The sequence below is a fragment of the Malus sylvestris genome, chromosome 13 (genome assembly GCF_916048215.2).
Source record: "Malus sylvestris chromosome 13, drMalSylv7.2, whole genome shotgun sequence".
In the NCBI taxonomy this organism is placed as follows: domain Eukaryota; kingdom Viridiplantae; phylum Streptophyta; class Magnoliopsida; order Rosales; family Rosaceae; genus Malus; species Malus sylvestris.
In genome coordinates this window covers 24268626-24293571 of record NC_062272.1, presented here as the reverse complement: position 1 = coordinate 24293571, position 24946 = coordinate 24268626, and the positions used below count along the sequence as shown (strand labels likewise).

Sequence of the window (24946 nt, the reverse complement as noted above, 5' to 3'; positions counted from 1 at the left end):
TTAGGAGCATTTTTCCCATTGGGTTTTTGCTACCTAACGAGGTTTTGATGAGGCACCCATCCTAGGATGATCATACTCCGCTGAGTTCACTACTTTCGTCTTGTTTGATGTTTGTTTAAGACATTATGCATACTTCTCACTTTTCTCCTTAGTCTATGGGTTTTCCCCATGCCTTGGGTTTTACCATAACGAGGTTTTGTGAGTTTTACTACACCAATGCGTACTTACTTTCTTACATCTTAGAATCACATTCACCCGTTGTGCCGATGACTTCATCAATTGTTTTACCTCATCTGCTGAAGATCTGATGTGACGTTTTGTTTGAGTATTTACATACTCAAGGGGGAGTGTTGCAGTCCTATTGGATTAAGAATGTGATTGTGTAAATCTTAGTGTATCTAAGAGTATCTTGTATATTCTCTTTAGTAGTTTAATTGCTATTAGAGATGTAATCCTATTAGGGTAAGAATTCTACCTATCCTACTAATATAAATAAAGGCATAAGGAGGTGATACAATACACACCTCAAAATTACATATTTCTCTTCTCTCTATGTGGTCGCCGACCCCTTTCCCTCTCTGTTCTTTATACACTTCAGTCAAATAAGCCTACAACAATTCCTATACAACATTCTGATGATATTCCTTTTTATTTATAAGTGATAGGTATTCGATTCTTGCCAAAGATGAATTTATGTGATATCGTTTGTTCAAACAAATTATATATTATTCACCCTCAATTTTCCTGAAACTAAGGATGAAATGCTTCCGATTTGAGGAGTCATAGAGAAAAATAAAAATAAAAAGTCAGAAGCAGAAGCAGTGAGAGCAAAGCTCCTGGCTGCGCGCGCGGAGCTCTCGAAGCCAACGGAGATGGCGATGACTGTGGCAACTTTCCAACCCAAAACACTTCGACCCAAAAGCCCTTACCTTCTTCCCAATCTACCCAGAAGAGTCTGCAACTTCAAGGCCTTCTCCCTCCACAATCCCCAGCTCCCATCACTCGTGGGTCAGTTCGAACCCACCATCCCAATAGAGAGAGCAGGGACTCCTCCCAGCTCATGGTACACTAATCCATCATTTTACTCTCTCGAAATCGACACCCTTTTCTACCGTGGATGGCAGGCTGTAGGTCAGCTTCCAATTCCATTTAATCTTGGGAAATTGGCTAAAATGATCCGAAATCAGAATTTCAATTGTTGAAGTGATCAAAATCAAATCAAATGTTAGCAACAAAGCGATCAGATGTCGACACATATTGACAATCCGATCACTTCGGTAATTGGGATTTGAAAACTGATCATTTCGGGCAGTTTCCCTTTTAATTTTACTGCTTGATATCTGTTTGGTTCCTGAGAAAAACCCAAATGAAAATTTATGAGCTTTTGAATGGTTGTTGGTTTTCAGGATATACAGAACAGATTAGTAATGCAGGGGAGTTTTTCACTGGCAGGTGGAAACTTTTTTACTAGTATTTAGTTAAGTTCTGTTTGGTTTTTGGTTTTTCTTTTGGATTTTGAGTTTTGATTTATTTGTTAACTCAGCAGATTGGGAAACGTAGAGTTTGTGGTATGCCAAGATGGTGATGGAAAGCTTCAAGCTTTTCACAATGTCTGTCGACATCACGCGATGCTCCTTGCATATGGAAGCGGCCGCAAGTCCTGCTTTGTCTGCCCTTATCATGTCAGTTTACTTACATTGCTGTTTGCTGATTGCTTCCAAGCAGATTCTTAAGGAAAAGAATATCAAATTCAATTAACTAATTACATTAGTAGAGAAATTACAGTTTTTTTTATCCATTTTTCAAACTCTGATGAGCTACAAAAGTTTTACCTTGTGGGTTTTGATTATAGTACGCCATTACATATGGGGTGCTCTGGCCACTCTATGTTTGCTTATCTTGGAAAAACTTTCAGTGCTTAGAAATAGGGTTTTGTTTATAAAAAATTTTGCTAGTCGAGTTAACTTTCCTGTGGTTTTACCTTCTGATTAAATACTTAAGCATGCAATCCCTTTTGCAGGGATGGACGTATGGGTTAGATGGTGCACTTCTCAAGGCAACTAGGATAACTGGAATACAGAATTTCAATGAAAACGTATGTTGTAACATTATTTTGGATGCAATTACATTCCTGCTATTTTTCAATACGGAGGGATAATTTGATTGATTTTGTGTTGCCATGAAGGGTAGGAGTTTGGACTTGTACCACTAAAAGTAGCAACTTGGGGACCGTTTATTCTTCTCAATATGGAACAGAATGTTGACAGTGATCCAGGCAGTGTGCAAAATGAATGGCTTGGCAGCTCCGCAGAAGTACTGAGTAACAACGGGATTGATACTTCATTAAGTTTTGTTTGCCGACGTGATTATGTGATTGAATGTAACTGGAAGGTATGCTCCATGCCTGTTCGCTTTAAAGTTTTCCTTACTGGATGAGTTTCCAGCGGTGATGATAATCTTTAATGACTCCTTGTTTAGGATGAAGGAGTCGACAACTGATTAGTCTTTCTTTTTGCAGGTCTTTTGTGACAACTACTTAGATGGGGGGTACCACGTGCCTTATGCACATAAAGGCCTTGCATCTGGTCTTAATCTTGACGGTTACTCTACCACAGTATGCTTCCGTTAACAACTCTTCTTGGCATATGTACTTGAATTGCAAAAAAAATTCTATTTACAACACTGAAGGTGTTTGGAATTGTACTATGGATTAGACGACTTTTTCTTCGAGCACAATCAAACCAAGGATTCATTATCTAGAGTAGTGTAAAGAGCCTTTAGTCTTGCAGCATAGATCCATCTAGTAACGTTGTCTTTGGTCCTCAATTTTTTTATTGTTCTGTTTCAGTGTTGAACTCCGCCTATGTCTTACATGGCCGGTCCCAAGCCCGGATAAAGGAGGAGGGGGAGGGCGTCAGGTAGTCGACAGCCGGCACTCCATGATCACGTCGAATCCTTATGAAAATGAATCCAGAACAAAATCGCGCTAAAGCTAGGGCGTCACCCGTAAGTGGCGCGCTGTGTGGCCTGAGCACAGTGATAAGTGAGCAAGGGTCGCTGTATCTCCATCGGCACCCGGATGCAGTGTTAAATGAGCAAGGGGGCCATAGAAACTTCTTTTCGAACGACTCCACTCAAAGTTGTTTGGGAGCATATGCTCCTATCAACTTTACCCGGGACACACAAAAGAAGTACTTTGATCCTATTAGACGGGGGAGGGTGAAGAAGCTAGGACAGAAGGGTAGAGTTCAAGAGAGCAAAATGCGTTTAGGAACGTGGAATATAGGAACCTTAACGGGAAAATCTATGGAAGTAGTGGAAGTTATGGTGAGGAGAAGGATAAATATTATGTGCCTACAAGAAACTAAGTGGGTTGGTAGTAAGGCAAAGGATCTAGAAAACTCAGGGTTTAAACTTTGGTATTCGGGCACAAATAGAACGAGAAACGGTGTTGGCATCATCGTGGACAAGACCTTGGTACAAGATGTTGTAGATGTCAAGAGGGTAGGAGATAGAATCATGGCAATCAAGATTGTAATAGGACAAGAACTTATCAATGTGATTAGTGCGTACGCACCTCAAGTAGGGTTGGATACGAGTTCGAAGGAGAAATTTTGGGAAGATCTTGGAGACTTGGTGCAAGGAATTGCTCAGACGGAGAAGTTATTTATAGGAGGAGATTTAAATGGACACGTGGGCAGGGAGACAGGCAACTATGGAGGTTTTCATGGTGGCCATGGTTTTGGGGAGAGAAATGAGGATGGGGAAGCTATCTTGGATTTTGCAATGGCATATGATCTCTTCTTAGCCAACACCTTCTTTAAGAAGAGAGAAGAACATGTGATCACCTACAAGAGTGGGTCGTCAAAAACACAAATAGATTTTCTTCTAATGAGGAAAGGGGATCGTATAACTTGTAAGGATTGCAAAGTTATACCAGGAGAGAGCGTGGCTAATCAACATCGCTTGTTGGTGATGGATGTACATATCAAAAGAGTAAGACAAAAGAACAAGACTTGGAAGTGCCCAAGGACTAGATGGTGGAATCTAAAAGAAGAAAAACAAGCAATTTTCAAAGAGAAGGTAATCACCCAATGTGTGTGGGATAGAGAGGGGGAAGCTAGCCAAATGTGGGATTCCATGGCTAGTTGTATCCGAAAAGTAGCAAAAGAGGTATTAGGAGAGTCCAAGGGCTTTGCCCCACACCAAAAGGAATCTTGGTGGTGGAATGAGGAGGTACAAACAAAGGTGAAGGCTAAGAAGGAATGTTGTAAAGCCTTATACAAGGAGAGGACTGATGAAAATGGTGAAAGGTATAGAAAAGCGAAGCAAGAGGCGAAGAAAGCTGTCAGAGAAGCTAAGTTAGCGGCTTACGACGATATGTATAAACGACTAGATACCAAAGAAGGAGAGTTGGATATCTATAAACTATCTAGAGCAAGGGAAAAGAAGACAAGGGACCTAAACCAAGTGAGGTGCATCAAGGATGAGGATGGAAAGGTTCTTGCTACAGAGAACGCGGTTAAAGACAGATGGAGAGGTTATTTTCATAATCTTTTCAATGAAGGACATGAAATGAGTGCTTCTTTAGGGGAGTTGAGTAACTCAGAAGAGTGTAGAAACTACTCCTTTTATCGTCGAATCCGGAAGGAAGAAGTGGTTGTAGCTTTGAAGAAGATGAAGCATAAAAAAGCAATAGGCCCAGACGATATACCAATCGAAGTGTGGAAACTTTTGGGAGAGACAGGTATAACATGGCTCACTGACCTTTTCAATAGGATTTTGAAAACGAAGAAGATGCCAAATGAGTGGCGAATGAGCACTTTGGTGCCTATCTACAAGAATAAGGGCGACGTACAAAATTGCATGAACTATAGGGGTATTAAGCTAATGAGTCATACAATGAAGCTCTGGGAGAGAGTCATTGAGCATAGATTGAGGCAAGAGACACGGGTTTCGGACAACCAATTCGGGTTCATGCCAGGGCGCTCAACCATGGAGGCAATCTATCTCTTACGAAGATTGATGGAAAGATATAGAGATGGGAAAAAGGATTTACACATGGTCTTTATAGATTTGGAAAAAGCGTATGATAGGGTCCCAAGAGACATTCTTTGGAGGATTTTAGAGAAGAAAGGAGTACGAGTAGCATATATCCAAGCTATAAAGGATATGTATGAAGGAGCAAAGACTGCCGTAAGAACTCATGAAGGACAAACCGAAAGCTTTCCCATAACTGTAGGATTACATCAAGGCTCATCCTTAAGTCCTTACCTTTTTGCGTTGGTAATGGATGAGTTAACACGACATATTCAAGATGATATTCCTTGGTGTATGCTTTTCGCAGACGATATAGTGTTGATAGATGAAACTCAGGAAGGGGTAAATGCAAAGCTTAACCTTTGGAGAGAAGTGTTGGAATCTAAAGGTCTTCGCCTAAGCCGATCAAAGACAGAATATATGGAGTGCAAGTTCAGTGCAAATGGAGGCCAAAACGAGTTAGGGGTGAGGATCGGAGATCAAGAAATACCAAAGAGCGACCGTTTTCGTTACCTAGGATCTATCTTGCAAAAGAACGGAGAATTAGATGGAGATCTCAACCATAGAATACAAGCTGGATGGATGAAGTGGAAGAGTGCATCCGGCGTGTTGTGTGACCGCCGTATGCCACTGAAGCTCAAGGGAAAATTTTATAGGACGGCAATAAGGCCGGCGATGCTGTATGGCACAGAATGTTGGGCGGTGAAACATCAACACGTACACAAAATGGGTGTAGCGGAGATGAGGATGCTTCGTTGGATGTGTGGGCACACGAGAAAGGATAAGATTAGGAATGAGGATATCCGGGGTAAAGTAGGAGTAGCCGAAATTGAAGGAAAGATGAGAGAAAATCGGTTACGGTGGTTTGGACATGTGCAAAGAAGGCCTACTGACGTTCCGATTAGAAGATGCGACTATGGGACAGAGGTTCAGGGCCGAAGGGGTAGAGGAAGACCTAGGAAAACTTTGGAAGAGACTCTAAGAAAAGACTTAGAGTACTTGGATCTAACGAAGGACATGACACAGGATCGAGCACAATGGCGTTCTAAGATTCATATAGCCGATCCCACTCAGTGACTTGGATTTTCCAAGTCTCCAACCGAGAAGTTTTCCTCATTCGGGAAATTAAGAGAACACTACCCCAACCTACATGCTCCACTCAGAAAGCTTCAACATACAAGCTTTAACAAAAGAAAATTCAAAGAACTTAGCGAAGAAGGCTTTGGTGTATTTAACACAATACGTTGAAATGAAGGAAAGCTTATTTATTGATATCCCCGATAAGCTACAAATATGTACATATACATGAGTCAAAATAAGCACACAAGAGGGAGCCTTCACAAAGGTTGCTTAGGAGAAGTCTCAGCAGTCGGTAGAGCCCCAGAAAGAGAAGGCACCGGAGGGGTATCATTTGGAGCCTCAGTACTGGACAGAACCCTAGAAGGAGGAGGCATCAGAGGTTGATCATTTGGAGCTTCATTACGCGGTACAGCCCCAGAAGACGAAGGCAATAAATGCCTTTGGAACAAACCCACAAATCTCTGATGATCAAGTAAAACCTGACCATCAGTTTCCTTCATCTGGTCAAGCTTCCTCTTCATGTTTGTAGCATAGTCATGTGCGAGCCGGTGCAACTGTTTATTCTCATGCTTGAGCCCTCTAATCTCCTGTTTGAGACTCATCACTTCAGCCGCCAATGATTCAACTTGGCGGGTTCGAGCAAATAGGCGTTGGGCCATATTAGACACAGAACCTGCACACTGAACACTGAGAGCCAGCGAATCCTTAACAGCTAACTCATCAGACCGTTTGGAAAGTAGTCTGTTATCTTTGGGAGTGAGAAGGTTCCTGGCCACCACCGCAGCGGTCATATCATTCTTCATCACGGAATCCCCAACGGTAAGAGGACCAGTAGGGGAGACGAAGGATGGGCGCCATATGTTGTCTGGAGAAGGCGGGGCTGCCTCTTCAACAAGGTTCAAGTCAAAACGACGGTCGGAGGGGCCAGACATTTTCAAAGGTGTTGAAGAGAGAAGAGGTCGGACAAATCAAGATCTTAGAAGTGCAAGAATGAAGCTTCTACTGGTGGAGATTTAAGTGTGCTTTGGAACTTAATGCCAGCCCCTATAAAAATCTGCACTCGACGAAGCTTCAGAAATCGAAGAGGCGCCTGCTCAGAAATCGAAGAGGCGTTTGCTTTCTCAAAAGCTGGGCTGCTTAGAGATCACGAGGGTTGATCTCAGAAATCGAAGAGGCGTTTGCTTTCTCAAAAGTTGGGCTGCTCAAAGACCACGAAGGCCAATCTCAAAAATCGAAGAGGCGCTCGCTTTCTCAAAAGCTGGGCTCCCTAGAGACCACGAGGGCCGATATCAGAAATCGAAGAGGCACCTACTTTTCCAACCTTTTCCAGCCTTGTCAGCACCTGTCACACGCACACTCAGTTTTGCGGAAATTATGGGCATTCTGTCAAAGACTTCTGGGGAAGTAGAAAACACATGAATCTTACTGTTCAATCACCCACTTCCTACACGCAACAATAGCTCATGGGTACCACAGATAACTTTGCCAAAGTTCTCTGCCAAAGTTGAGCACGTGAAGCTTGCAGCTCCCACTACATCGCTCTGACCAAGAAGGGTAAAAGAATAGCAAAGAAACAGCACTAACAAAGTTTAGACCCATAAATTTTGAAGGTCTAGCTACCATATTATTACCCACAAGGGTAAAGGAACAGTACCACTGCTGGATAATTGGAAAGTCCCTGTGTGTCAACCTCTGTGCTTCGTGGCAAGGTAGACTAGCAAACATGCCCAACCTTTACTCACATTCGAGAAAACACTCCCAATAAGATTGCTTGCTCCAAAATCGAAGAGGCACCGTCCTCCGAATCTCGAGAGCCAGACTCCCAACATGACTACTTTCTTAAAAATCGAAGAGAGGGTAAAGGAACAGTACCATTGCTGGATAATTGGAAAGTCCCTGTGTGTCAACCTCTGTGCTTCGTGGCAAGGTAGACTAGCAAACATGCCCAACCTTTACTCACATTCGAGAAAACACTCCCAACAAGATTGCTTGCTCCAAAATCGAAGAGGCACCGCCCTCCGAATCTCGAGAGCCAGACTCCCAACATGATTACTTTCTCAAAAATCGAAGAGACACTGCTCCCCGAATCTCGAGAGCCAGACCCCCAGCATGATTGCTTTCTCAAAAATCGATGAGGCATCGTTCTCCGAATCAATCGAAGAGGCGCTCGCTTTCTCAAAAGCTGGGCTGCTCAGAGACCACGAGGGCCGATCTCAGAAATCGAAGAGGCACCTACTTTTCTAGCCTTGTCAACACCTGTCACACGCACACTCAGCTTTGCAGAAATTATGGGCATTCTGTCGAAGACTTCTGTTGAAGTAGAAAGCACATGAATCTTACTGTTCAATCACCCACTTCCCACACGCAACAATAGCTCATGGGTACCACAAATAACTTTGCCAAAGTTCTCTGCCAAAGTTGAGCACGTGAAGCTTGCAGCTCCCACTACATCGCTCTGACCAAGAAAGGTAAAAGAATAGCAAAGAAACAGCACTAACAAAAGTTTAGACACATAAATTTTGAAGGTCTAGCTACCATATTATTACCCACAACTGTAAAGGAACAGTACCACTGCTGGATAATTGGAAAGTCCCGGTGTGTCAACCTCTGTGCTTCGTGGCAAGGTAGACTAGCAAACATGCCCAACCTTTACTCACATTCGAGAAAACACTCCCAATAAGATTGCTTGCTCCAAAATCGAAGAGGCACCGTCCTCCGAATCTCGAGAGCCAGACTCCCAACATGACTACTTTCTCAAAATCGAAGAGAGGGTAAAGGAACAGTACCATTGCTGGATAATTGGAAAGTCCCTGTGTGTCAACCTTTGTGCTTCGTGGCAAGGTAGACTAGCAAACATGCCCAACCTTTACTCACATTCGAGACAACACTCCCAACAAGATTGCTTGCTCCAAAATCGAAGAGGCACCACCCTCCGAATCTCGAGAGCCAGACTCCCAACATGATTACTTCCTCAAAAATCGAAGAGACACTGCTCTCCGAATCTCGAGAGTCATACCCCCAGCATGATTGCTTTCTCAAAAATCGAAGAGGCATCGTTCTCCGAATCTCGAGAGCCAGATACCACAGACCACTTTTTCAAAGTGCTCTGACAGAGTTAAAACATGTGAAACTGGCAGCTCCCACTACCGTGCTATGACCAAGCAGGGTAAAGGAATAGCATTACTACTTGTTGTTAGGGAGACTCCTATATATGTCGACCTCCATCCCCAACGGACAGGCAGACCTGCAAAAATGCTCAACCCTTCATCATATCTGAGAGGGCACTCCCAACGAAGCCTTTCGAAATATTCAGCTTTCTTTCCCCCCGATAATACCTCTGCAAACAAGCTATACTAGAGCAAGAATATCTCATATCATCAGGGTTAAAAGCAAGAGTATCCCATATCATGCTTTTTCCCTGTCTTTTCTTTTGGCCTTGTTTTTACCTGCAAGACAAGGAGAAAGAGAGCAATTAGTCAGCACTTGGAATCAAGCTTCCAGCCAGGAACTGACTGCCTGGAACCCCTTACCTGATTACTTACCTGGCATTGATCTCGAGTACTCATCTTCAACATCTTATGTTTCTAGGGAAGATTCCGCATCTGCTTGAGGAACAGATAGGGCAAGTGCGAAGGATACAAGGAAGCATGTGGAGACAAGCGTAACAGCACACGTGCCGATACATTCATTACTCTGTCAAAAGCAAAAGTATCCCATATCAGCAGGGTGGAACGTACTCTAGATTTGATGGACTTGTTTTGACCCTCAAATTCTTCAGTCGGCCTTATACTCTGGAGGAAACCAGAAAACCCTCCAGCTCAGTTCAAGAATAAGCCTGTGGAAAGTTACTTCTTCAAAAGCAAAAGTATCTCATATCATCTCTTCTCATTTTTCTTCTCTTTATCCTTCATGCTGCTGCAAGATGGGGAGAAGGTGAACAATCAGTCGGAGCTCTGATTGCTTACCTTGTCTGTCACCTCTTTCAGCAGACCCCCTAGCTCGGCGACTTGGGGGACTCCTACTACATGGTTTGTATCGCGCTTGACCAAGCCTGAAACTACAAGTAAGCTTCAAGTGAAATTGATACATTACCTTGTGCATCTCCACCAGTTAAAGATACCACCCCTGGATGGAGGAAGAGTACTTCCAGAGAAGATGCCACATCTACCTATGAGACAGATAAGGCAAGTCAAGACGACACCACACTCCGATACTTAGAAGTTTCGTGATTACGAGATCATTCTCCCACAATATTTCCTAATGTCATTTGTACTAAATCATTCACTTGTACTCACTAAATGAGAGCTTGAACCTATGTACTTGTGTAAACCCTTCACAATTAATGAGAATTCTTCTATTCCGTGGACGTAGCCAATCTGGGTGAACCACGTACATCTTGTGTTTGCTTTCCTATCTCTATCCATTTATATACTTATCCACACTAATGACTGGAGCAATCTAGCGAAGATCACAAAAAGCGATCGTTTTCGCTACCTAGGATCTATCTTGCAAGAGAACGGAGAATTAGATGGAGATCTCAACCATAGAATACGAGCTGGATGGAAAGAGTGCATCCGGCGTGTTGTGTGACCGTCGTAGGCCACTGAAGCTCAAGGGAAAATTTTATAGGACGGCAATAAGGCTAGCGATGTTGTATGGCACAGAATGTTGGGTGGTGAAGCATCAACACGTACACAAAATGGGTGTAGCGGAGATGAGGATGCTTCGTGGGATGTGTGGGCACACGAGAAAGGATAAGATTGGGAATGAGGATATCCGAGGTAAAGTAGGAGTAGCCGAAATTGTAGGAAAGATGAGAGAAAATCGGCTCCGGTGATTTTGAACATGTGCAAAGAAGGCCGACTGACGCTCCGGTTAGAAGATGTGACTACGGGACAGAGGTTCAGGGCCGAAGGGGTAGAGGAAGACCTAGGACAACTTTGGAAGAGACTCTAAGAAAAGACTTAGAGTACTTGGATCTAACGGAGGACATGACACAAAACCGAGCGCAATGGCGTTCTAGGATTCATATAGCCGACCCCACTTAGTGGGAAAAGGCTTTGTTGTTGTTGTTGTTGTCTGTTTCAGTGTTGGTTGCCTTTGCATCTGACGTATTGCTATTGGTTATATAGATGTATGAAAAGGTCAGCATTCAAAAGTGTGAAAACGGCTCGACAGAAAGAAAAAATGATTTTGATCGGCTTGGGTCAAAAGCGCTGTATGCTTTCGTGTATCCAAATTTCATGATTAATAGGTAATTGATCAGTGACTTGTATTAAGTTACTCGTATTAAGTTAATTCTTCAATGAACTTGGTATAACTAGGCTTTTCATGGTTTCTTATAGGTATGGACCTTGGATGGATACCAATCTGGTATTGCCGCTCGGACCGCGGAAATGTCAAGTGAGATTTGATTACTTTATTGAAGCTTCTCTTAAGGTAAAACTGAATTTACTCTGCTTGATAATCCATGTCTCTCTTATCCACAATATTAAGTTAGGATGTGGTCTTCACACCCAATTATTTAGGGTTACGTTTAAAATTGAAAGTTTAAAATTGAAAGTTTCTTATGTCGTCGGAAAATTCATGTTTAAAATGTCGTAGCACGCTGACTGATTTGCTCCTTCCAAGTAATATCAAGTCACACAAGAACCAATTAAGATGGGCACAGCCCGCGGCATAGTTATTGTATCGTCATGTTGATTTCTGCTGTGCTGTCTTGTGTTTATTTGATCTTTTGGTTCTCAGGATGACAGAGATTTTATAGAGAGAAGTTTGAAAGATAGTGAAAGAGTACAGGTATAATCACTTCACTCCTGGTTCATGGAATGTAATTTGTATTATCTAACTCACAACTGGTCTGGTCAACAGACGGAAGATGTCATGCTATGTGAAGGCGTTCAAAGAGGTTTGGAATCGCCCGCGTACAATATCGGTAGATACGCCCCGACTGTTGAGAATGCCATGCACCATTTCCATTGCCTGCTTCACAGGAGCTTAACAGAATGATGAACTCATTGCATTTGGGTTCTCACTCTCTTTAGAGGAGGTATTGTTCCAAGGCTTTAATGTCGCATGTGTACCTAATGGGAATTTGTAGGTGTAACCGGAGGTGTATCTGTATATTTACACCAGAGGTGTACATTACATCCGAGTTGTATCTTGCAAGGCGACCCTCGGTTTAAATATTTCTGTTTTTATAGACACATCCAACATTCCAAAACAAGTCAAACTATAAAACCCCAAATCACTCTTTAGGTACATAAACTGCACAAGTAAATTCCAGTGAGCAGAGACCAAACCGACTAATACTATTGCTTCTGTAAAGCTGAATGCTGCAAGTACATTCCCCACTTAACAAAAGATTAGTTAGTGGATTCTGTGCAATGTTATCTGTCGTTAGCCAAAAACCGACAAAAGAACAATCCAGACCCAGAAAGCTATGAAACCGCCACTCTAACTGCAATATATCTTCCACACTTCCTACTGACTAACCTGAAAGGCGAAAGGGCAGGTGACTAAATCACGGGCTCGGAATATAGTAATACATTTTAATCCTCAAGTGAAATATACAAGAACTCCTACCTCTGGATTGTTTCTTCGCCTAGGGATCATTCTTGTGAAATACTTGTATAACGGAGTTTCTGGAACCGGAATCAGTTTCCCAACAACAGCGAGAGGCCAACTGCAAGGGAGAAGAGTTGTGTCAACCAACAGAAGGAAACTAAACACTCTTAAGAGTGTTCTACTTATATTACAAAACACGGCATAATCATAGGTTCGTTTGGGACAAATAATAAATATCATCGTAACGTCAATCAAACTTTAAACGTATCTTCACCAACTCACCTGATAAAAGCTATTACAGATGAAATCAGCCAAAGATCCCAAGTAAGGGGTTTTGTTTTAGTGAACTTCCCAAGGAACTCGACGATGATAATCTAAAGAAAAGCAAAGCCAGGTGTAAACAAATGCAAACTTTCACCAAAGCCACATGAAAAAAAACAGAAGCACTAAAGTATCACCTGAAGTACGAGAGTTACTGCTACTATTCCCATAAAAAGGAAGTTCTTGGTTATCCCTTGGAATATATTGAACTCATCGGGCTTTCGAGCATTGAATTCATTGAAAATCTGCAAGTTGAACATTACACTTATTAAAGACATTGTATGTTGAACATTTCACTTACTAAAGACATCCTTTTGATAAATCATGCTTACAAATACAAACAAATAAACCCTAGCAGCTTCACCCTCAACCAATTGGTAAACAACACTAGAAATGCATACAATATTCCATTACAGCTGAACTGACATGTTGCATATCATTTTCGACAAATCCACTTTAGTAGCAACTTAGTGCAGAACTTAATAGGAAAACTCGAAGTGAGAAGCTTAGACTTACTTGACAAAGGACACCAGAAAAAAAAATACAACAAACGTAGACTACTTAATATTAACCAGCTATGACTTACTTGACATAGGACAAATGCATTGAATATCAGAGTATTCTTCACTGTGGTAGCATTGGGACCATGCAGCTTCAGTATACTTATTCCTCGGAAGGTGAGGACAAGTAGGACAGTGACTTGGTAGAAAGCCTGAAGTTCAAGAACAATATATCAAATATACAAATGACAATGTAGACTATGTAGCACGACAATACACGTTATAGGGCACCAATACTTCAATTTACATAAACTTAATAAATGCATGTACCTGAACCAACAAGTTCCTCCACATTATATTTGTTATGAGCGGCTCTCTGTAAAACATTGTACCATAGGTTCATTACTATAACCATCTCTAAAGCAAATAGTCTGCTTAATGACATGAAATATCCAACAATATGGGCCAAGAAGAAGGGACGCACATTCAAAACAATAAAACTATACTTTTAGATTCTGTGCACAAAAACACAGTAACAAAGAGGTTGGAAATTTCTCTTGCAATCCCACTGATGCCTTACAATTTCAGAATTTAGTTCCTCCATGAAAATATATATGGCTATGGTAAGCATTGTCAAAATGACACGTTGACAAGGACTTGAAAGATAAATGTAACCGGTAAAAAGGAAACCTAACAGAAACACACTTTGACACAAAATATTGTAACTATTTTTGTCACAGAAAAGATCATGTCCTGTTCCCTTGCCTCCCTTTTCAGGGTAGAGATCTGGAGCACTACGAAAACAAGAACTTTATCCAAAACAGCATGACAAAATAATTATAAAAAAAAAGGGAAGAAATGACATTGTTAAATCAACTAAAACAAAATGCTCACAAGTTTTCAGAAACTTTAGGTGACTAACAAAGATTAAGACAGCATATTTGGTGATATAAGCGATTTTATTTTATTTTTTGTTTTGTAAAAAGAAGCCATCATCACAGAAATCTTACCTTCGACCAACAGGGGTTCTGTCCATCAAGTGATCTGTAGGTGGCTCCGTAGCCAATGCTAGAGCTCCAAGAGTATCCATGATAAGATTCACCCACAGAAGCTGCACAAAGCACAAGAAAGGCATCCACAGGTGTACACATGGAGGTGAGAGATATATGTGTGTGTGTGTGTGTGTGTGTATAGATACAGATACAGATATATATATATATATATATATAGAGAGAGAGAGAGAGAGAGAGAGAGAGAGAGAGAGAGAGAGAGAGAGAAAGAGAGAGATCAAAACCTGAACAGCATTTAGTGGAACGTCACCAGATGAAATGGCTGCCACGACATTTATAATTAGTGCTGCAACATTGACTGTAAGCTGGAATTGGATGAATTTCTGAATATTTGCATATACAGATCGACCCCATCTAACAACCTACAACCATGAGATAAACAAAACACTGTTAAAGATTTGCAAATTTGGGTTTCTGAATCGGCACTCGAAATAATAATGAAAAAACAGACCAAGATAGATACACATATGGTCAGTTTGTCACCATGCTGACACTCCCTAAACAACTGCTTTTTTTGTTTAATCAACTTTTTATTCTTTCCCACTTTTTGCTTTCCGCTTCTCTATCCCAACATATTTTCTGTTAGATTCAAGTTCTAGGAATTAACTCTCAGCCATCTCCAAAGCTATTGACATCTCTCAGCCTGATGACACCAATTTCACAATGCATAACAAACCCTCCCTATAGGTGTAAATGGTTCCCAAATCAAAGAGCCCAGATTGGAAGGCTAAGACGAATGATTTCTTGGATGGTTCTAGAAATAGTCAAACCATTTTCACAACATGACTTGTCATGCCTTTTCTACCTAAGCAGAAAACCAAAGATTTCTAGTTCTAAACCACCATAAAATTTCTTTGATGGGCTAATCAATTATAATCTCAATCTTCTTCAAATTCTCATGTTTTCTGGGCATTAATTTCTTTCAGTGACACTGTGATACTGAGGATGAATAGGTCACTGATGTTCTCAGTTGTTTGCCATTTTTGTCTAGCAGTGAGTCAATTTATTGAAGCAATATTCTTGACAATGTACTCTATGCTATTTTGCTGCAATTGTATAACTAAACAAAAAGCAAAATTCAGTGTATACAAGCCTAATGTGGAAAAGTATGTTATACATCTGGACACCATATATGCACACTGAGTGCTATCCTATTCACTTAAGGGTGGGGGATGCAAGAAAAATTAAAAGTGAGAACTGAGAGAGAACAAAGTAATAAATTAATTAAAAGTATGTATCATCCGTTGGATGGAATTTACCGAATGAAACACCTGAACTTTTGTTAACAGTCCAGTTAGAAGAATGAGCTTGTGTTTATGTTACTGATTAATTAAAGCACTACACAAAATGTCTATTAAAGAAAGGAGTTATGAACAGAAAGGTAGAACAGAGTACTACAATACAATAGACAATGACATTACTAAGATAAACTGCAAAACGTTCATACAGTTGCTAACCTTCACAACTGAAGCAAAATTATCGTCCAAGATAATGATATCTGAACTCTCTTTGGCAACTTCAGTCCCTTGAATACCCATTGCAAGACCAATGTCTGCCTGAACTCATATGTGGATTATTTCCAAAAGAAAAAAACCATCAAAACATAAACTCATTTAACGCTACAGCTAAAAGGGACAAAAAATGACCCACTACAAAACTAGTGCAGGGATTCAAACACATTAGGCTGCTACAATAAAATCAAAAAAAGACAACAAACAAAAACTGAAGTGAAAACATTTGACAAACCTCATGCAGTGCAGGAGCATCATTAGTGCCATCTCCGGTTACAGCAACAACATGACCCCTTCTCCTCAATGCTTGCACAAGCAGAAGCTTGTCATTGGGGGAAGACCGCCCCATCACCTGCACATTACACAAAAAAGAACCAATTTTCCTCAAATCTGGTGTTCACACTTCAATCATCAAAACATGTCACCAGAAACAATAAGTAAATATGAGTAGATATCCAATTACTCAGATCATACCGAAATCTTTTCAGCATAATCTTCTTTCTGCTTATCCGAAAGTTCACGGAAAACTTTTCCTTCAATAAGAGTTGGCTCGGTAGCATCTGAATCTGGAGCAAGTATGCCACATTCCATAGCAATTGCTTTCGCAGTTTGAACATTGTCACCCGTGACCATGCGCACCTACAAAATTCTCAGATTGGAAGGAGAATTTAAGATGCAACATCCAGTTGTTCACTTTCTCCAAACAGTATTTAAAATGACACCCAGAAAATAATTTATGAAAAGAATATTTAAACTTTACCAAATTTCTTTATAAATGAAATTGATTCTTCTGATATACAGTTACTATACGACTAAACTACAGATACAGACATGTATCTGAACCTAACTAAATTTTAACCATAATAGGACATACATTGACACATAATGACATAATGAAATTACAACCAGTGCAAAAACTGCATTTAGACCAAGTGTATAAAAACTCAAAATAACGATACAATTTTTAAGAGAAAGGAACTGAGGGAGGAAGTGGAGGCTGAAAAAAAAAAATCCTACAAAACAATATAATAAATAAATATACATAGGACAGCCCTATGAAAAACAAAGAGGCAAGTTGAACTACCATTGTTGCACAATAAACAAGCAATTGATACAAGTTGACAGCTGAACTTATTAAGCATAGAATCTTTGGGCTTTCTTCAAATTGGGGACTGAACCCTTTCTGTTCTCTCTGGCGTAATAAACACTCTTAATCCGAAAATAAACACCCTTTTTATGAAGATCAAAAATCCGGAAGACCATTCACATAGATGTTACTAAATAATACCTTAACACCAGCTTTTTGGCATAGTCGCACTGCATCCCCCACCCCAGGCCGACAAGGATCCTGCAATTTTTTCAATTCTCTAAATAAGTTTAAACAAACTACAAGTGAATGCAAATCTAGAAGGTGCCAAAAGAAGCAACATATCAGCTTAGAACAGAGGATATTAAATGTTACATGCTCCTTATCTAAGTTAGCAATACAATGTCACGCACTACCTTTATACCAACAATAGCAAGCAAGACAAGGTCATCATCAGGCAATGCCCACTCAGATAGTTGTCCATCAGTTGGAACATCTTCCAATTCATGTGGTCTATAAGCAATGGCAACACAACGCAAACTGCGAGCAGCCATATCCTCAATTGATTTCCTGAAAATTTTTGACTGCAGACAAAGGCATATTTCATTCAAATGAAATATTAGACAAAAACTTCCAAAGTTAAAGTCACCATAAAATGAACACAAAAGTAGTAAGAAAATAAGTTTAGGAACAAGATTCATACAATTGATATTAGGGATAATTTGTACAAGTTCAAATTTTGTCTTTTAAGCTTAAAAGAAGGTTATAATGTCTTGCACGATCACAAAAAACTAAAAGGGTGTTAAAATCATCTCAAGCTGGAAAGGAATGACTAAATTAGAGGAAGAAAAAATAGACTGTATTATACAAGTGTTTCACTAAAAGAGATGCAGAAATTAACTATCATTTTATCATGCCAAAGTTTTCTCCTACCTTCTCATCATCCATAGCTACCAACTTGTCATTTGGATCCAGGTACTTTGTACAACAGGCCAAGACTATTTCAGCAGCCCCTTTCCAGTGTATATGAACTTCGGAATTGGGCTGTACAGATAGAAAAAAGGCAATCAACCATTACTTGCAGCTCCCTTGAATGCAAAAGAAGTTATCCACAATGAATACTAATATTCTTCCCCATGTACTGTAACTGATACATGAAGACATTTTACAAAAGAGAACATATAATATTAAGATCATCCAGATTCCTGACATGTTTGTTGCAACCAGGAAGGTAACAAATGAAACACAATATTGAATACATAACTACTAAAACAAAATTCAAAATGTACTATCTTAAGATCCGCATAATATAACCATATAATCAAGAACTCTTAGTGTGGCAAGGTAAGATTCTTAAGTTCCCTACCAATTTAACCGCAGCACCGCCTCTTTTTTTCTCAGAGTTGAATGGGAACACATGAAGAAGTGAAGACTCAGACCTTATGACATCAAAATTCATTCCAAGCTGCAAACAAGTTATCAATTATTAGTGGTGAGTTCAAGGGATGAAGTCACCCATGAGCAGTAGCAAGATACATGAATTGGAAAACCAAACGAAAGAACCTTGATTCCCAATTGCAGAATTGCCTTTTCAGTTGGTGATCCAGAAACCTCTATATCACCGCCGGTCTACAAAAGGGAAGAAACAGCAAATTACAACCTTACTGAACCTAAGCCTTCACCACTCAATATTCTGCTTTAAAATCTTTCCAAGAAAGCAACACAAATACTTTAAGCATACCTCAGGCATATAAACACTGCCATTTGTATTGAATGCGATGCCTTCAATAAGCAAAGATGATAGCATTGGAGACAAGTCTGGCTTATCGCCAGAGAGAACGATTTTCCTCCCACCCGTAAAAGCCTCAACAACAGTCATCTATACTCGAAGAAATGTAGAGAAAAATATCACTCATTAGCAATCTTAAGCTAGAGAACAAAAGAATGAGAAGGAGAGAGAGCAAGAGAGACAATTAGAAATAAATGTCAATAACATTTGTTCTGCCACGTCCACCACCATTTTTTAATCTCACAACACCCACACCAATTGACTAAAATTTTCCCTTAGTAAGACAACACTTAAGCTGATTTGAACCCTCAAACTAACTTCATCTGAACTAGCCTAGTTGATGAGACCTCAACACCTCGACCGTCATATATTTTACAATGAGAGAGAAACTGGGCATTTAGAACTCCATTTAGAACCCCATTGTAGTGTAAGTTATACCCACCTGGTTTAATGTTAAGGTTCCAGTCTTGTCACTGCAGATTGTAGTTGCAGAACCCATGGTTTCACATGCAGACAGCCTCCGCACCTACATTTAGAGATCCATTGTTCCAAAATTATTATATGCTAACCCTAAGAAAAGTACATATACTTAAAAATCTATGAAGGCATAAAACTGAAAGACAATTAGACTTACCAAGGCCTTATCTGCCATCATTTTTCTCATCGAGTAGGCAAGCCTGTGTCATAGCCAAAGAATGAAAGGGGCAAAAGTAAGGAATGAGGAACGTATGCAATAAAAACGTATCCCTTTACAAAAGAAAAAATAAAAGTTTTATATTTTATGTTTGGCTTGCGGGAAGCCCAGGGCCACAACACATCGTACAGAAAACTTAGTATCGAAATAATCATTTTTCTGATAGTAAGTTACTCAGTGTAACACACGAGTGAAATTAAAAAAGGAAAAAAAGAAAAAGAAAAACAGGTTTAGCACAAAACAATGAGCAGACTTACGTCAAGGTAACAGCTAAAGGGAGCCCTTCAGGAACAGCAACCACCACAATGGTGACCTAAAACTTTTTCACATTAATCAAATTCACAAAAACGCTTGTATTTAAAGTGAATAATCAGGTAAACAATGAAACATCACAGGCAAGTATTTATTGAAAACAACCCAGGAGTTATTGACATACTGCAATAGTAACAATTTTAATGGCTCCATCTATGGCATCTCCAAATTTTGTCTTTCCAGCGGTAAACTGAGGTTTTCCAGTTGTATCTTTTGTATGGCCAGTAAAGTATCTGCACAAGTTATAGTACTCTATCATAAATCAAGTGTCCCTGTCATCGAGAAGGGGTCACTAGTGATAGTACTCTTATCATAAATCAAGTGTCACTGTCATAGAGAAAGGGTCACTGGTGAAGATAAGGAATATACCTAACCAACAGGACTATCAAGACAAGAAAAGCCACTGTGAGTCCGACAATACCAATGAAAGTCGCAACCCCGTTCAAGCGCACCTATTCAAAGATGTATATGTTTGAGTACAGAATTCCATGCATCAAATGAAATTATTCAAGTTAAAAGTTCATCGCTGACCTGCAGAGGAGTTTCTTCACCAGTATCTTCAGAAATACTAGCCATGAGCATTCCCCATTCAGTATTAATCCCAACACTAGTTACCTGAAGAAACAATGATAATAATATTAAAACATTGACAGTTCTATTTCAAAATTACATGGGCAGCAAATAAAGAAGCCTCCGAAAAAAAAGTCTCAGCACCCACAAAGATTTCAGATATGCCATTGACTGACTCTAGAAAAACTATTATGAATCTATATAAGTATCATGGGAAAAGGAAAAGAAAGATAGGAATCTTTACCAGCATAGTACCATTTCCATCTGCTACCTTGCAGCCAGACATTAGAAATGGGTCCTTGGAGTCCTTGCGAACCTGAAAATAGGAAAATATATACATCATATGATTTACAGAAAATAAATGGTCAGTGTTCAAACAAGGCTAGAGAACATGTATAGAGGCTCACAATCTTGCTCTCTCCAGTCATACTCGACTCATCGATTGAAAGTGAGTACCCAGTTATTAAAATGCCGTCAGCAGGGACCTACATATAGAATCACAATATTAATAAACTTTTCAATTGGAATGCAATTGCGAAATATACATGAAACATTTACTGACAAATGCGCATACCTGATCGCCGATATTAAGGGGTACAACATCACCAACAACAAGATCATAAATTGAGACCTCAACACGTCTACCACCTCTAATGACCTGCACATTACCTCCAAAGCTAAATATCGGCACATGAGAAGAAATAAAATTCACATAAACTGACGGCGAAGAGCACCAGAAGCTCACTTCCAAATGTATATTTCTCTTTTCCTCATTTAAATTCTGGAACTGAAGAGATTGTCTGTAATCACTAACGGCTGCAGGTAAAAATTATAGGAAAAACTGATGAGTGTGTACCACTTCAGATTAATAGAAACTCCCATTTATTTTAGAATTCAAGTAATAAACTTGTATAAGCTCATGATTGACATATGCTTAAACACCCCACAAAAGAGCATAAATGATTAAACATCATCCAAATTTGTAAGAAGCCCATATACGGCTACAAGTGACATGCATAGCATCCCCTCTAATAATGGCAGATATATATATATATATATATATATAATATGTATATATAAGTGCACACACATATACACACGTAAACACACACACACACACATACATATATACACACAAATATAGAAAGCGAGAGAGTTAGAAAAGATGAATAAATTTTGAACTCAAGGCTTTAGTGTCAAATAATGTGCTCAAATGTGGAATTGATGGATTCTGGCCACCATGAATAGTCTTCACTCAAATTAGTTTTTGGGAAATAATTACAAAACTTGCTGAGCATATTCACAGAATTTTATTTGAATATGGAGAGGGAAAGAAACAAAACTGTTAGACATCTATAATATATATGCCTAATATTTAAAGCAAGTTGACTAGTACATCAACACACCAGCCCCTACAAGCAAATTAACTAAAATGTTGGAAACAAAAATGACAATCAAATATATAAATTTTAGACATCATTGAATAAACATGCTAAGTCAATACCTGTGACAACAATGACAAGGAGAACTGCAAAAGCAATGCTGCCCCCATCATACCATCCCTCCTTTATACCCTGTAAGCTACAAAGAATGCATAAGACGAACACCATAAACAAATTTCGTATTTAAAATGAATAAATAAAATGAGATTCACAAGGGTTTGTGATATCACTCTCCAAATATGATTATGAAATCATCAACATTCACACAAAAAGTGACAGATTTGCAACCATATAAGCACTATATCTGTGGTAATGATAGAGGTCATTTCTCTAATAATGGAACACCATGGCCCTCGCAATATATGCAATCAAAAGGGTGCACTATTTAAGAAAAGACAAATCATGCTACAACAACAACTCAGACTCCAAAACAAACAGGACATTATCAGAATATAAAAATCACCACAACTAGCAGATATTCATAAGAACACCCTAAAAGTTTCACATCCTACTCTGATTAAGGATGAAGCTATTAAGAAGCCAATGCCAGCTCACCTCTGTTTTTATACCCAGCGCTAAAGAAGCCACTGCAGCTACCATCAAAATGATCAGAGTAAGATCTTGCCAAGCTTCCCAAAGAAATCTCTATCAGACAGAAAAAGAAAAAAGAAATATATTATGACAGCACAAACTTTTCTTCTTTTTTCTTATTATATCCAATATGGAAACTTCAAAAGTTCACAACTGTAGCAAATTTACCCAGAAACTTCTTGCTTTTTTCCTAGGATATGTGTTCGACCCAAATGCATTTTTCCGTTTTAGTAAATCAACATCATCTCCATGAATTCCCTTGTCGAGATTTGTTTTCAATAGGTCCCCTAAGCCTGTGACCTGATTTAAGGAAACAACAGAACAAATATAAGCAACAGTGTTGATGTACCAACTCAGATCACAAAAGAGGTTTTGTGGTGGACTTGCCCCCCCATATTGTTGAAGAGCAGCAAAATTATGATCCCTCGTCACTGGAACTAGTTCCTCTTGTCCAATTGGAAAATCGCCAGTAGAACTTGGTTTTGGTACTACGACTCCTAACAATAAAAAGCAAAAAGTTAACTCCAGAACTACCACAGAGAACAGTTTCCACACCAGGATTTATGCATCACGATAGTGGAGCAAATGAGAGAGATCTCTAAAACACAATCCTAAAAAACAGGGTAATACCCTTCAAACAACGAAAATGAATATTTACAATAATGTTGCATTTTTTTTCCGCGGATAATATTTACAAAAAAATTAATGGAATAAAGAAAAAGAAGTACCATTCACTTGCTGGTCTCCAGCTTCCTTGAAAAGATATGCAGCCTATTTTAAAAATAAAGAAAAATCATATGTTAGGATACTGATAGTACATGAGTGACTTGAGACACATTTATTTTGAAGTGATTTACTCGTATGGCTTGTGCATGGGCTCTAATCTTCCTTAGTGTCTGCTGCTTTTCTTCTTCCTTTTTCAAGTCTAAGGTGTACCGGAATCGACGAGAAGCATTCAGCACAAGTGCCGCTTGCTAAAACAAAACAAAACAAAACATAGTTCAGCCAGAAGCCTCAATAAAAAAGATCGGATCAAATAAAATAAAACAAAATAAATGATTTCCAGTAACAATGTCTCGTTTGGATGTGCTTTTAAAATGACTGAAAGCACTTTTAGAGAAAATGTTTTTAGGTTTCAAAAGCACTTTAAATGCTTTCTACAAAAAGCACCAGTTATGTGCTTCTTCCAAGAAGCACTTTAAGTGCTTTTCTAGGATTTACTAGCATTTTTACTAAGGATTGTTTCTAAAAATATTTTCACCAAAAGTGCTTTCAGTCATTTTAAAAGCATATCCAAACAAGCTCGTAAACTACGCACCCAAAAGATATATTTCCAATTCTATTGATTTTGTTATTAAAAACGACTCCCATATCAAAAAAGATACTCGTAGAACTTTTCGCCAACAATTTTCCAATTTTTCTTTCAACTGTACAACACTACTTTATAGGTTTAATCTTCTAATCCTGGCCATACTAAACCTAACACAATTTCGGAAAGTACTATTCCCTTCTTGAAAAATTGAGACTAATCTATTCACATAGAGGGAGCAACTACACTATTAATAGATATTTACCATCCGGTACAGAAAACCGACATTACAATCCGAAACCTAAATCGTAGAGGCAGATACACAAACAGATAGAACACTGGACCAAAAATACACCCGCAAAGCAACGTAAACATATACATATCCATACATACAGAGATGAAGAACGAATTGCAGAAACAAAACAATATATGTGTAAATACATATAAAAATGACTGTAAAACTGCAAAATGTTATATAGATTGTAAAGCATACCCTCCAGCGCTTGAGGCGGTCGACCGAAGCATCCTTAGTTCTGGCAATGTCAAAAGGACTGGACGAGGACTCGTCGTCCAAGTCGCCCGAGCGGCTGCCGCCGGCCTCCAAATCCGCCCGTGAGCCTCTCGATTGACTCATCGTTCGTTAAAAACCTGTCGCAGGAGAGATGGCGCCGTTAGTTTCTTCAACCGCCGGGCCCTAACAACCACTCGAAACCCCTCTCACACTCCCAAATTCTCACTCCCCGAACCCAATTTCCAGCTTTCTAATCTCTAATTTCGTTTCAAATTTTCTAAAACTCGAATGCTCGTCACAGTAAAAACAGTGCAACTTCCAGTCCGAAATTTCGAGACTTATCTGGAACCGCCGCTCGCTCCGCCGCACTTGGCAGAAACGTTAGGGTTACTAACGAAAACCCGGAAAGTTTGGCTACAATTTATAATAGCTGGATAGGGGTTCACTTTTACAGTCGAGACTCTCTGCCGTACAAACTTCCTACTACCCCCGTCCCTTCCTATTTTATTTTATCTCTCAGAATATATAAAAAAATATTAGACCAGGGACAGT

At 39.6% G+C, this 24946-nt stretch overlaps 2 protein-coding genes across 4 annotated transcripts; one reads left to right on the top strand and one right to left on the bottom strand.

Moving 5' to 3' along the window:
• The first annotated feature begins 744 nt into the window (after positions 1 to 744).
• LOC126594757 (choline monooxygenase, chloroplastic) lies at positions 745 to 12326 on the top strand. 2 transcript variants are annotated; one of them, XM_050261018.1, is made up of 10 exons: positions 745 to 1131; positions 1407 to 1452; positions 1544 to 1682; positions 2021 to 2095; positions 2191 to 2391; positions 2519 to 2614; positions 11253 to 11374; positions 11466 to 11559; positions 11869 to 11919; positions 11992 to 12326. In XM_050261018.1, exons 1-10 carry the CDS (start codon positions 873 to 875, stop codon positions 12127 to 12129), a joined length of 1221 nt encoding a protein of 406 aa, XP_050116975.1. In that variant the 5' UTR covers positions 745 to 872; the 3' UTR covers positions 12130 to 12326. The 2 variants fall into 2 exon arrangements, with proteins under 2 accessions (XP_050116975.1, XP_050116976.1); XM_050261019.1 differs by having other exon boundaries at positions 746 to 1131; positions 1547 to 1682.
• LOC126594756 (calcium-transporting ATPase 10, plasma membrane-type-like) lies at positions 12297 to 24946 on the bottom strand. 2 transcript variants are annotated; one of them, XM_050261017.1, is made up of 34 exons: positions 24377 to 24939; positions 23432 to 23548; positions 23303 to 23345; positions 22962 to 23071; positions 22743 to 22874; positions 22539 to 22628; positions 22046 to 22115; positions 21287 to 21357; positions 21116 to 21199; positions 20949 to 21026; positions 20786 to 20857; positions 20503 to 20586; positions 20341 to 20423; positions 20096 to 20204; positions 19917 to 19972; positions 19600 to 19642; positions 19408 to 19491; positions 18918 to 19055; positions 18740 to 18805; positions 18543 to 18641; positions 18110 to 18220; positions 17593 to 17760; positions 17378 to 17437; positions 16564 to 16728; positions 16325 to 16441; positions 16036 to 16134; positions 14803 to 14940; positions 14519 to 14619; positions 13839 to 13884; positions 13595 to 13720; positions 13146 to 13253; positions 12970 to 13061; positions 12706 to 12805; positions 12297 to 12615 (listed from the first exon to the last, which is right to left on the bottom strand). In XM_050261017.1, exons 1-34 carry the CDS (start codon positions 24515 to 24517, stop codon positions 12604 to 12606), a joined length of 3213 nt encoding a protein of 1070 aa, XP_050116974.1. In that variant the 5' UTR covers positions 24518 to 24939; the 3' UTR covers positions 12297 to 12603. The 2 variants fall into 2 exon arrangements, with proteins under 2 accessions (XP_050116974.1, XP_050116973.1); XM_050261016.1 differs by having other exon boundaries at positions 22743 to 23071; positions 24377 to 24946.